Source organism: Pleurodeles waltl, chromosome 4_1 (genome assembly GCF_031143425.1).
Source record: "Pleurodeles waltl isolate 20211129_DDA chromosome 4_1, aPleWal1.hap1.20221129, whole genome shotgun sequence".
Classification (NCBI taxonomy): domain Eukaryota; kingdom Metazoa; phylum Chordata; class Amphibia; order Caudata; family Salamandridae; genus Pleurodeles; species Pleurodeles waltl.
In genome coordinates, this window is record NC_090442.1 from 182,639,820 (window position 1) to 182,654,401 (window position 14,582).

General features: G+C 45.0%; 1 protein-coding gene across 1 annotated transcript in view; it reads left to right on the top strand.

Annotated features, from left to right (window-relative positions):
• TBXAS1 (thromboxane A synthase 1) overlaps positions 1-14,582 on the top strand; it is a 356,152-nt gene that overhangs the window by 211,119 nt on the left and 130,451 nt on the right. Inside the window, exon 3 of the mRNA XM_069227996.1 lies at positions 4,245-4,338. Within this exon, the coding sequence (XP_069084097.1) occupies positions 4,245-4,338 (94 nt within the window). The remainder of the gene's footprint in view (positions 1-4,244; positions 4,339-14,582) is intronic.

Consider the following 14,582-nt stretch of genomic DNA (forward strand, 5'->3'; position numbering starts at 1 on the left):
TCGGCGGTGCTCCCGCCCCGGAAAAGGTGGCGGATTGGTGAGTTGGAATAGTGTGGGCGGTACATTGGCTGCCGCCTGGCTGTTGGCGGTGACCGCTGCGCTGTTTGTTTGTACCGCCGTGGCTGTCTGTGTTGGCGGTTCCCGCCAGGGTCAGAATCCCATATTTTTTACCGCCAGCCTGTTGGCGGATTGGCCACCGCTTTAACACCGACCGCCAGGGTTAGAATCACCCCCTATGTCTGCTAACGGTTAAATATATGGCTACACTGCATTACTTATGGTCATTTTCTTTTTGGGTGGTTATGCCCTCTAGGAGCTAACTATATAGATACATAACCATGTTTCTTACAAATGCTATTTTCATTGTGGTTTCCTCTAGAGGCTGTTCTAAGCATTACAGTCAGATAAACATATTAAAATATTTGTGGCACAGAAACATGCCCTATAATGCTTTGCAGGGCATTACTTTTACAAAACATTTTTGCTCATAACTCAGCCGGTGGTGGTCCTGGGACAAAAGGGCCACCCTCAAAACAATCACCACGATGTACTCTATCTGTCTACATCATCTCAGGGTTCCCAGACTATGTTAGTGGGGACTCCAAAATAATAAGCCCTACCGCCATTCATTATCCTTTTGAGCTTTCTCATGGCTGAACTTTTGTTTTACAGCTGGGAGAAGTTATGTTTTATGGGCCTGGTTTGTAATATTATCATTGCAGTATACCTGCCAGTCTTGAAAATGTGTAATGCACTACGCTTTCTAGGGGCTACATATATGGTTACACTACATTATTTTCTCCCATTGTTTATTTATGTTGGTATGCTCTCTAAGGGCTCTCCAACACCCTGAGCGAAGTCTCCCCTGCCCCTTACCGCAGACGATAACATATTGGCATGGAATTTCTACCAATTGATCTCAGAATGCACAATCACCCTAGCATCTCTCCATAAGACCTCAGCCAAACACCACCGCAAAACGGCCAGCTGGTTCTCCCCTGCATGCTAGATGTCCAAGCGCACCTGCATACGGCTAGAGAAAAGATGGAGGAAAAGCAAGTCCCCAGAAGACTTTGAGGCTTTCAAAGCAGTCACCAAATTCCACCACCACCTCATCAGAGTCACCAGGAAAGCCACCTTGCAAGACTGCATCAGCGCCACCGCTCACAACACCAAAGAGCTTTTCACTGTGGTCAAAGAGTTTGCCAACCCCCAATCAGAAACAGCAAGCATCCCTCCATCTCAAGACCTCTGCGACAGGCTAGTCAATTTCTTCTAATGGAAAGTCAAAGATATATACAACAGTTTTGGTTCCCAAGATCCTCCGAGCCCTTTAACAACCCCCAGATCCTTCCCATTAAACCACCACAGACCCTACACTGCTGGACCACCCTCACCACAGACTACACTCGCACCATCATGAGCAGCATCCACTCTGGAGCCCTTACGGACCTCTGTCCTCACCACATTTTCAACAAGGCCAACACATCCGTTGCCCCTGAGCTCTGACACACCATCAACTGTTCCATAGAGACAGCCACCTTCCCATAGGAAGCATGCTGAGATGCTCCCTCTCTTGAATTACCGACCCATCTCCCTACTGCCTTTACTAGCCAAGGTCATCGAAAAGGCCATCCACGCTCAGCTCTGTAAGCACACCAAGGACAACAACATCTTGGACACCTCCCAATCAGGCATCAGGAGCAATCACAGCACAGAGATCGCCCTCCTCGCCGCCACAGATGACATCCGCTCGCTCCTCAACTGTGGCCATACAGCAGCCCTCATCCTACTGGACTTATCGGCTGCCTTCAACATGGTTTCACACCTCACCCTCTGCTCCAGGTGCCACACAGCCGGCATCCATGGAAAGGCACTACAATGGATACGCTCCTTCCGGTCTGGCCGAGCACAGAGAGTCAGACTCACGCCTTACCTGTCAGAACCTACTGAGATCAGCAGCGGAGTTCCGCAGGGCTCCTCCCTGAGCCCCACACTATTCAACATCTACATGGCCCCTCTCTCATCCATCGTCAGGAACCAGAGACTAAACATTGTCTCCTACGCTGACGACACCCAGCTGATCATCTAACTGACCGAAAACCCCACTACTGCCAAAAAGAATTTCCACACAGGATGGAAGCTGTCGCCACATGGATGAAGGACAGCTGCCTCAAGCTCAACTCTGACAAGACTGAGATTCTCATCCTGGGACCATCCACATCAGCTTGGGACAACTCCTGGTGGCCATCAACCCTAGGCACCCCCTCCCCCATTCCAATAAACCACGCACGTAAGCTCAGCGTCATCCTGGACTGATCGCTCACCATGACCCGCCAAGTCAACTCAGTCGCATCCTCCTGCTTTCACACACTCCGACTTCTCCGGAAGATCTACAAATGGATCCCAAAGGACCATAACCCATGCCCTGGTTACCAGCAGACTTGACCATGGCAACTTCCTCTATGCCGGTACCACCCTCAAGAAAATACAGCACAACCAAAATGCCTCCGCCAGACTCATCCTGGACATTCCCCGACGCAAACATATCTACAATCACCTAAGAGACCTCCACTGGGTCCCTTTCTAGAAAAGAATTAACTTCAAGCTCCTTGTCCATGCTTACAAGGCCCTCCATGACCTAGGACCTGCCTACCTCAACCACCGCATCACCTTCTACTCCCCCACCAGACCCCTCAGCTCAACAAGCAGTAGCCACCGTTCCCCACATAAGGAAGACTTCGGCTGGTGGGAGATCCTTCGCCTACCTCGCGGAAAAGATCCGGAACACCCTGCCCCCCGCACCTCAGGCAGTCACCATTTCTACCCGAATTCAGGAAGGACCTTAAAACCTGACTCTTCGACTGAAGCTCAAAGGACAAACCCCCTTAGTGCCTTGAGACCCTTATGGGTGAGTAGTTGCGCCTTATATATTTGATGTGATTTGACTTGATTTGACTGTATGGTTACATGACAATGTTTCTTCCAAATGCTGTTTTTATTGTGGTGCTCTCTAGGGGCTGTTCTGAGGATTGCAGTCAACATACTTTAATATTTGCAGCACGAAAACTCACCCCATAATGCTTTGCAGGGCTTTACTTTTATAATACATTTCTGCTCATAACTCAGCCTGTGATGGTCCTAGGACAATGGGACCACCTTCAAAACACTATTTCTGACTACATCATCTCTGGGTCCTCCCACTAGGTTAGTGGGGACCCCAAAATAATAACCCCTCCCACCATTCAGTGTCTTAAGCTTTCTCATGGCTAGAACTTTTGTTTTACAGCTGGGAGAAATTTTGCTTTAAATGCCTTATTTTTAATATCATTGCAATAGGCCTGCTACCCCTAAAACACCCTCTAAGGGCTAAGTATATGGTTACACTGCATTACTTGCTCCTGTTTTTTCATGGGGTTATGTCCTATTTGGGCTAACAATATAGTTATGACCATGTTTCTTACAAATTATATTTTTGTTATGGTGCCCTCTAGCGGCTGTTTTGAGCATTACAGTCTAATGCCAAAAGTTTATTTCTGATAAAGGTTTATAAGATAATTGTATGTTTTAATAATCTCTCCTTATTACAGTTATGACCCTAATTTCAGGCCAAATTAACATCTTTATTACACCATGACTATTTGTACACTCTTGATATGTTTGGGTGACCCTTCTAGTTTGTTTCTCCTCTGTGGCTGTCTTGTGTCTTTTTTGGGAATTGCGTTAGCCAGCCAGCAATCCTATGGTGAGGTGATGAAAGTGGTATTCTATTCGAATTAGCATGGCAGGTTTAAATTAGAATGCTAAATGGCAATATTTCCATTTTTTGCTGCAGATAGAGGTAGAAGGTCATTCGAAGTGCTTTATTTATCGGCAGGGCCACTGGAATTATTTGGCAGGAAAAGACGAAATTATGAGGCAGGCTTGACCAATTTATGTGGCAAGAAAAGTCCAATCATGAATTTACAACGCCAATAGCTCTAACTCAAGCAAATGCGAGACCTATTGCATTGCAAATGCTTGTTTTAGTCAGCCAATCTTTTCATGCAGAAAAGCAGTGCACTGTTACAATAGGGGCACGCACATCATCAAGCGACAGTGCAAATCTGGGCTGGTTGAACGTGGCATGCACGACAACTAGGCGCTTGCACACCGTACTGTAAGATGCACTTTGAAATCTGCTTGCTTCTGGGCTACAGTTTGTGCTTCTGTTATCGATTTAATTGCGCTTTTTGTCCTTTCAGGTACTCCGTCGCGCCCTTCTCACAGCTGGAGAGACTTGGCATCCGTCACCCCAAGCCCACGCCTTTTCTAGGAAACCTGCTATTCTTTGAACGGGTAACACTCTCTAGAAATGTTTTCTGCAGCACGGTATGGTTTGCAAAACTACGGCGCCCCCTGCTGTTTTGTGGAGGAACAACAAAGGAGAAAAGTCTAACTTGATAAAAATGATTGGCTATCTTTAGAGACACCTGAGTGATAACGGCAAAGGGGGTTGGGGTAGTTAAACAGCAGTTAGTTTATCTGAGGATTTTCTCTAAATATTCAGTAATGAGGAGATGGTCAGAGTGTTGCCATTAACATACTGTACGCTACAAGCTGAATTTTCTAGTGCCACTTGTAATGGTCACTGTCCCCGTCATGTTGAGGGGGAGGTGGGCTCTAGAATTCACAAATCAGTGTTCGCAAGGCGAAGGGGTATCAGTTGGGTGGGAATCCCTCAATAAGAGTTGTGGCCTTTGTAAATACGACACACAGAATATACCAATGAAATCGGCAAAAGAGTTTTCTTTAACACGTCCAGTGCAGCAGTAACTCGAGCTGTTAGCAGTAATACATTTTGGTACTGCACATGAAGAATACTTACTTTTTAATAAGTAAACATATCACGACATGCAAGAGAACTGTCACTCCCTCTGCTTCCCCACCAGTGCCACTCAGTTGTGAATGAATGAAACCTGGATTGAAGATATAGTTTTATTCGGCACCAACCGCGTGGGTGTCATTCAGGTGTCGTTAGGGTCGCAGCAATGACCTTTGCTTGCCCTTTGCGACCCCTGGCACTGCCTTTTTAATCCCTGGCCAGGAAGACCGTGGCAGCGCCTCATTATGGACGTCGGTTGAGGTTCCACTCTTTGTTTTCTCTCAGTATTTTTTATGACCTAATAGTAAATAATGTTCCAGCATTCTCTATCAGTGGAATAAAAATGGAGCACAAGTAGCTGGAGTATGACCTTCCCTGGCCGCTGCTTGTGAGTGTGTTGATGCCAGAGTGTGTGTGTGTAAGTTTGAATGTGTGTGTATGTGAGTGAAATTGAAGATCAAGGGGCGTGTAAAGTCACTTCCACTACACATGGCATTTTGATGAATTTAAATTCATGAGCAACCGTGTAATGCCCCAAAGGCAATTACCACATCAGCAACTGAATCATGACTTTTCTAAAATCAACAAGTATGGTACACTCCGACGACACACTCATTGTTCCATTGCATCAAGTTAATTAAACTCTCTCTCTTGCTCTCCCCCCTCTCTCTATCCCTCCCTCCCTCTCTCTATCCCTCCCTTTCTCCTTCCTCTCCTGGCCAAGTGACACCAGATTTGCCTAGTATTCGCCAGCACCCCTGATAGGCAACTATTTAATTTGAATATATCGTCCTTCACCCACCTGGTCTTTATGGAGACCCCTCCCCTGGCGGAAAATCACTCATCATGCTTCCATGCGGTCTCTAAGGGCTTTCAGCGTCTCACTCCTACGTATGACGTGTTAGTTGACCTTTCTGTGACTTGGCCGTACAGATAGATGTGAAACGAGCGTCAGTACCTTCTAGACGCCATATAAGATAAAATATATTTCCAGGTAACAGCTCAAAACGTATTTTTGAGCATTAAGAAGCCTCTTCATGCCATATAAGCTGTTCATAGGATGCTATAATATAACAAGATTACACTTATTTTCAAGTCGTGTACCTGTGTGAAGGTATCTTTCCTCAGTGCGAGTTTGGATTAGAGCAAAATGCATAGATTTGTCCTTCAAATAAGCTTTCTTGCAAAAGAGGCACATTTATGGGGTGTTTTTTTTTTGTTAATAGGGACTCCACTCCTCTTCAGGAAACATGTATGCCTTCCACTGTGGAAACAACACTCTCAGGCGTATCCATCTTCAATCCCCACCCATTTACCAGTGGGCATCCCTCAAGACTTCTCCCAGACCCTCTCGTTTCTCACTGTACAGCTCTTCTGTCTGTGATTCTCTCTGTGAAGTTATGTCCTCATCTGCTTTCTTCTGTCGCCCTCACGCAGATAAAACCCATTTTTTTTCTTTTTACAGTTTTGCTCCATATAACCAGTCACACACCTCAAACTGCCACACTAGCATCAGACACTGGGCGGCATCTTTAAGCTCAGTCATGCTGATCTCATCCTAACCGGATGTCCGATTCTTTCCTGGCGCCAACAGCATCCCTCTGTTTTACTGATGCTGTCCACTTTCCCCTGATCCTTTGAAATTCCCCTGCTCAGCAAGAACCCTTGGGGGCCCTTGTGAGTCCAGTGGTGACAGTCGAGAACTTCATTGGAAGCACAGCAACATCTGCATGCCTTAAACTACTGAGTATGTGCATAAGAATCTTCCACATATTGCATTCAAAACACAATTCTTTAGTATTCAGTAGATTCTAATAGTGTAACAGGCTACTCCTCTAAATGCTGCTACCAGTTCCCCTGTGCCATGCACTGCTTATGGCCTCACAGAATACATCACTATTTTTTTTTTGTAGAGAGATTTTATTGTTTTACAGTCGTTAATTCAACAGTAACATAAGACGCTGCAGATGGCGTCATACTCTTCATGATACAATATGCAGAAACTGTTGCTCCCTTCCCCTCCTCCGTGTGCCGCATCCCTCGCAATATGGATGGAGGTCTGAATCCATATGGTGGTGTATTCCAGATGTGTTTGCATCTGATCACAGAAGTAAGTAGTAGGTTGGGGCAATTGTCACTGAAGAGTGTTCTTGTTATATTGTGTGCGGGTGTCCACAGCAGGGGTCAGCATTAAGAAGCCCTCGCAGAGGGCCCGGGTGAATATCCCGGTGAAGGTTGATCTGCCTCTTCTAAACAATCTAACACCAGCTCCCAGGCTCCGCCCAAGTCAGTGGAGCCCCCGCCCCGCCTCCCGTAACAGCACCACTCCCTCGCTGTCCTTCCACTCTACCAGCTCCCTTTTCCAGCAATGAATTCTAGGTCCTCCCTGGGTATTCCGGTGTCTCGTTATCTCTCTTTTGGCCAGTATAAATGCTAGGTCCTGAAATCTGCTTGTAGCCTTGTTCTTAGGGGTGTGGGGGAGCCAGTGTAGTGCAGGGGATGTCTTGTGATGTGACTTCAGACATCACTGTAGTTATCTCTCCCCAGTAGGTGATGAGGTTTGGGCAAGTTTACAACATATGCAAGAACTCTATCTCCGTCTCCCCACATCTGGGGCATTTCGCATCAGCTACATTAAAATGTTTTCGAAGGAGCCCAAGAGTGAGATAGGACCTGTGCAACACAAAAATAATTATCCTAAATCGTGCATTTCTGGAGACTTTGGGCATCCTTCCCACTATCGACTCCCAGTCTCTCTCTGGTATTGGATCTCCGAGATCCATCTCCCTTTTAATCCTCAAGGTGTTGGGGGCCCGCAGCATGTCAGCCCGTATAGCTTTAAACGGGCATGTTACCGCTTTAAAGGGGCCAGCCGATATCACTATGTAACGGCAGGCCGCATGCCGGTGCGGTTAGAGCTGTCCAGTGCACTGGTGTTTTCTAATTGTCAAGGTGACCACTCGGTGTAGAAGGAAGTGACCCCCGCAGGAGTGCAAACTCCTGCTGGAACTCTGTAAAGGGCAGAAGCCCTCCGTGACTGTATACATCTTCCAACTTTGTGGCTCCCGCTGTAACCCAGTCCGTTATCCCCCCCCCCCCGAGACCCCACCAATAGGTAAGTATCAAAGTAGAGACATCGGCATGTCAAGGGAGTATGGTATTCTTCTCACACAATACAACACTTATGATATGTTCTGTGCCATCTAAAATGACATCATTGATGATATCACTATGCATGGCAGAGGCATGAGCTATCGTTACTTCAGTCCTATGCTAAGCCTGCGCTTCATCGTGGTCGGCCTCAACTTGTGAGCGCAACTAGGTACCCTCAGTTGGTGCTTTGCTCTTTTTGCCACTACTTTTATTAAAATCTTTAAAATTGCATATCTTCGGTTTACTGATTGGATTTTTGTTATTTTGCTGTCATGTTATTTGTTACATGTTACTCTATTCTTCTAAATGGGTGTGGGATTTTTCTTGTGTTGTGTTTTCACTTTATTTATGTTTCTGTGTTGCATAAATACTTGACACATTGTCTCTAACTTAAGCCTGATTGCTTTTGTGCCAAGCTACCAGAGAGTTAAGCACAGGTTAATTTAGTGACTTTTGTGGATTTTACCCTGAAAAGGACTGTGGTTGTTGTTTAAGTGGGGCTTCCTCCCTCACCCCCCAACCAATAACCCACTTTCTTACAATCTTCATAAGCACAAGCAATATACGCAAAAAGTAATTTTAGTTCTCAGCTTCAACACAGTCCCCTTGGACCCAAATTGAACCACACCTCAAAAAACGATAATTCATCAAAAATGCAAACTCTACAACTCTTGATAACTCACAGTCCTACAACAGGCCTCTCATCTAAGAACTAACAAGACCTGACTCTGCTTTTCTGAAATTCTTGTATCGCAGCCCACCTGAGAGTAGAAGGCAGCGGGACAAGGTGGCCACACCGGATATAGAGGTATGATGTCCAGTGCATAATTTCAGCAACTGGTTGAAGGTGGGGCCCACCAGCACTCATTTTTGGGAACCATCATTTATTTTTTTCTCAGCAAACTTTGATCCACCTTAAGAGTGAGAAAAACACAAAAGGGGAAAGGAGGAAGCAAAAGACTGAAAAACTTTGACAAAGGGGGAAAACAAGGATGAAAAACAACCTGCAAGAGTGAGCTAAAGAGCCAGGGAGTGTCTGGTGGTGGATTAAAAAGGCATGAGGTGGAACTAAGACTATGCACCATGACCTTTGATAGCACCATCCATAGGCTTCGGAGCAAAACTTAGGACCCCACCACTTTTTCTTTTTCAAATTAAGTACTGGTGATGTCTGTGGCTCATCCATCTTTGGCAGAGAAGCCCTATACCAGCACACATCCTAAAGAGACCAAACTCTTAGATCAGAGCTCCCCTACATTCAGCAGATTTCACTTGAACTTCCATCATCTCCAGAGTCAACTGTATAGTATTTTCCTTCACTAGACATTCTCTCTTTTTATCTTTCTTTCCCTCTTCTTTCTGTCCTCCGCTTTAGTTCCTCACTTCACTACTTTGCCCAGCCCAGTTCCTTCCCTTCGCTTCATAGCCTTTTGGATAAGCCAGCTGCATGCTTTTTATAATACAAAGACCTCAAGGTCATGGCTGTATGTGAACTAAAAACACACAGTCAAAACATTGCTTGCATGACCCATGTCTCATGCACCATGTTGAGGGAATCTGATATTAAGCCTGGTGTTATCTAAAGAAAAGCCTTAATTTGGATGGTTATTTTTGGGCTGTGTATGAACATCGTTGGTAGGCATCATTTGGAATAACTAAAAATTAAACATAATCCGTGTACTGATCCACAAGTGTATATAGTGGGAGCATTGAATTCCACATAGTCTGTTGTGCAGAAATATAAAGAAGTTCACAAAGACAAATGAGGCTACTTGGAACGATTTTGGTATGCTATTGACATGAAACTCACTAGCCTTTCTATAAAACATAAAGTTTGTGATATGCCATTACTTCTCTGGCAAGAGATATCTAATCTGCTAAACAGGATGTGTGAAAATGACACAATAGAACTGATTGAATCCTCTATATGGCTTTCCCTGGTTGTAGTAGCAATAAGGAATAGCAGTGAAATCAGGTTATGCATTGATTCTAGATTACTAAATCATAACATTGTTGTCACCCATTATCTAAAATTAATGATCTTGTTACACCCTACACAGTGCCAAGAGGTACTTTAGACTTAAAAATTGAATACTACCAAATTGTGTTAGAAATGTGTTACCTCTGATGGTGCGTCCAAATTTAAAAGAGTGCCATTTGGGCTGGCATCTGCTTCCTACATTTTTCAGAGGTCGATGCATAACGTGTTTCATGATGTCATCGGCATGATTGCTTTCCATTGTGGCATTCTTGTGTTTGGTGGCAAAGAATCTGTACACAATGGGACTGAAAGTGCTTTATCTTTAACTTTGCAAAGAGAGAAATGTGCATTGAAAAAATGGAAACTGAATACGTAGACCACTTAATATCCAGTGAGGCACTATTTTGATGACAAATGCTGTTGAGGCTAGTGTTAAAGCCCCTTTGCCCACTTACTGGGCCTTTGTGAGTATTGTGAAAAGTGTATTTAAAACTTTGTGGGCAACACATAGGGATCAAGATAGTTATTTAAAAAATATCCTCATGAATGGAATGAACCAAAAACTATTTGAGAAAATTAAAAGCAACTTTAGCTCCACTAAAGTGTTAAAGCTCTTCTATCCAGAGATAATGTGTACAAGTTTATGTTACTGGTGCAGGACTCTGTCAACCTCAGCAGGGAGCAGATAATGCTCCCTGCTGATGTTGATGTTTAAGCCAGCAAAACGTAAATATTCTGTAATAGAAAAAGAAACTTTAGCATGCATGTGGGCAGTGAAAAACTTTAAGCAGTTTATTTTAGGTAATTGATTCATTATTTTAACCGGTCACAAACCGGTATATATCTATAGTGTTTAGCAGCCGTATAAATTAATATTTGACAGACAATTTGACAGATACCATGTTCAATAGAAAAGTGTGTGTGTGTCAATTGTTTCTCTCATTTACTGATAGAAGATGAAATCAAAGATCATATAATCACAACTGCAGAAGTGGTGAATGCACAGAAGTAAGCCACAGGCTAATGGCATGGCAGAAAGTGTTAATTGTAATTTTAAAATATATACCAAATTGTAGTGACCCATGACTTGAGCCAACAGGAAGACAACTTGAGCTTTCAGTAACACTCCTCATTCTGTCACCAATGAGAAACCTTTTTAGTAATGAGTCAGGCATTTTCAGTCATCATTATGTTCATCTTGGATGCAATAGTTTAAAAAGATTTATGTGGATGGTGGCCAGATAAGTAAAGATGTCCAAAACAGAATCAAATTAAGTCAGGAAAAACAAAAAAATACCATAATAACAAACCAGGTATTGTTAAAGCTGAGATCAATCTATAAGATGTAATCAGAATTTAAAAACCTAACTTCCAGATGAAAGCCTCATCTACGTTTTCCAAACTTTTCAACGTTGCTAAAGTTCGTAGTAATTCTGTATGCTTGGATGATGAGAAGTGACGGAATGGTTTACTGGATTTCTAAGGGTCCACGTAATTTGCTTGTAATGTGGAAACCATGTCGGAGTCAAGAAGTTAACATTTCATGGATGATGTGAATGAAAGTGAAGAGAGCAAGTGAGGGGTAAATGTTGGTTTAACATTTATGAAGGAGAAGAAAGTGATGGAAGCATGCCTGGCATTGGAAAATCTGGGGTGGAAACTTCTGAACCGCATGCCACCAGCGGTGGGAGAAATGTATGAGTTCCAGGAAGGCTTCTGAATTTGCTACATATTGATTGACATGCTTATGTTTGCTTTTCTTTTTCTGTATTTTAGCACTCCAACCAAAATGACTTTCTCTTTGTTATTGTCATATTGAGTTTTTATGCCCATTAACACTAATTCTATTTTCCTGTGTATAAGCTAAGTTTGAATTGCATTGTTTCATTCTTGTTTTACAGATAAGATGATGTGTAATGATGTAATTTAAAATGTTGGAATGTTGTGCCTCATGCATTTGGATGTTCACATTTGTGATACCACTGCTATATAAAGATGTGAGTGGAAGTTTGGGGACAGTTGATGTTTGCTCTGCTCTCAATAAAGCTTACTTCTACTCACCTCTTAATGGTGTATCATTTCATATACCTAGAGGTTTTGGGTTTTAGGAGAGTTATCTCATCCTTTCTTTCTTCTTAAATTGATAAAACCGATATCACTGAGTTGTTGCCAGAACACTTGCAATTTACAGTGCTGAAAATCTGTGTGGCAAGCACTATGTAGAACACAAAATTAAATATGACCCTGTTCAGAAAGATACACTTGGTTGTAGATGTGTATATATAGAAAAGTTCACAAAGGTAAATGTGGTTGTTGTAGGAAAGTACTCTCTTTTTGCCATGATTACCCCCATTTTCTGCCTGATGTCAGTGTGTTTTCTGTGTTCACTGGGATCCTGCAAACCAGGACCGCAGTGATTATGCTCTTTCTCCTCTAAATTTTGTCACTGCATACTGGTAACCCAGTATTTCACCCAAAATTGGCATACTGGTGCCCCCTTATTAGTCCCTAGCATATGGTACTGAGGTACCCAGGGCAATGGAGTTCCAGGGGATCCCTATGGGCTGCAGCATATCTTTTGCCACCCACAGGGAGCCCATACAAAGGGTTCTGCAGGACTGCCATTGCAGCCTGTGTGAAAAGGTGCATAAACCCTTCCACTGCCGTTTACACTGCACCAGGTCATTAATAAGTCACCCCTGTAGCAGGCCCTCCAGCCTTGAGGGCAGGGTGCAGAGTACCTGTGTGTGAGGGCACCCCTGCACTAGCAACTGTGCCCCCACGACCTCCAAGACCATTTCCAGGACCTCATGAGTGTGGGGATGCCATTTTACGCATGTACTGGACATAAGTCACTACCTATGGCCAGCTACATAATGGTAACTCAGAACAAAGGCATATTAGGTATCAAACATGTAGGAATCATACCCCCATTCTTTTTCATGCACTCTGGGGGCTCTTTAGAGAACCTCCAGTACTGCCATTGCAGCCTTCTGAGGTTTTCCAGGCAGCCCCAGCTGCTGCTACCTCTCAGACAGGTTTCTGCCCGCCTGTTGCTCAAGCAGATCGGGAAGGCAGAACAAAACATTTCCTTTGGGAGAGGGATGTTACACCCTCTCCCTTTGGAAAAAGGTGTTACAGGCTTGAGAGGGGTAGCCTCCCCAAGCCACTGGAAATTCTTTGAAGGGCACATTTGGTGCCCTCCTTGCATGATCCAGTCTACACCAGTTCTGGGACCCCCAGTCCCTGATCTGGTGCGAAGCTGGACAAAGGAAAGGGGAGTGACCACTCTCCTGTCCATCACCGCCCCAGGGGTGGTGCTCAGAGCTCCTCCAGAGGGTCCCTGGGTTTTGCCATCTTGGATTCCAAGTTGGCAGGGAACTCTGGGAGCATCTGAGTGGCCAGTGCCAGCAGGTGACGTCAGAGCCCTCCCATGATAGGTGCTTACCTGTTAGCTGACCAGTCCCCCTTTCAGGGCTATTTAGGGTATCTCTCTTGGGTGGTTCTTCAGATTCAGATTGCAAGACTCCAGCAGGAATCCTCTGCATCCTTTACTTCACCTTCTTACTGAAAAAAACTGCATCTGGACCCTCCAGGAACTCTACAAACTGCAACAGAGGCAAATATGACTCCTGCAACATTGTATCTTCAGCTCCTGCTAGACTGCAACTGTTTCCAGGTCGTGCATCCTCCGAGGTCAGCCTGTCTTCAGCCTGCACCAGAAGAACAAAGGAATCTCCCTTGGAGTGAAGGAGTCACTCCCCTGCTTAAGCAGGCACCCCTCTGCAGCGACGACCGGTGGTGTCGGTCCCCTCTCCTGATAAAGTGCGTGGATCCAGCATCACGGGTGGTGGACTGAAGTGGTCCTGATGGTCCTGATGTCCTACTATCCAACTTTGGTGGAGGTAAGAGCTTGCCGCCCCACGCAAGACAGTACCCCTGTGCATCGCATGTTTTGCAGTTGCCAAGGCTTGTTGGCAATCTTCCACAAAGTTCTTCGTGCACTGTGCAGCTCCGGTCCCCAGCACTCTGTCCTGGGATGCACAGCTTCCTGAGTGAATCTCTGGTGGCGTGGGATCCCTTGTTGTAGTACTGCATGGGCCTTCTTTTGCACCTCCTTTGTCCCCATGCTGTGGGACTCCTGTGCGTGCTGCCTGGACTTTTAAGGGCTCTCTGAATTTCTGAGAGCCCCATCTGACTCCCCCTCTTGGGCAGAGTCCACCAGGTCCCTCCTGGTCCTGGGCAGTGCCATTTTCTGCTTACCGTGAGCTTTGCGTGTGCCAAGGCTTGTTGGAGTAATCCAGCGACGCAAAACAGAATGCAATCATCCATCTGGCATGGGACATCATCTGCACTAACCAGGAACCCGCATCCATCTTCTTGGGTGCAGTACTGACTGCTGTTCTTCACCGGTGGTTCCTCTTTTGCACCTTCATCCGGGTTAGCAGGGGCTCCTGTTCTCCCTGGACTCTTCCATGCTTCTTGGACTTGGTCCCCTTCTTCCACAAGTCTTCAGGTCCAGGAATCCATTGTTGGTGTCTTGCAGTCTCTTCTGGTTCTTGCATAATCTTCTTTCTCATGTTC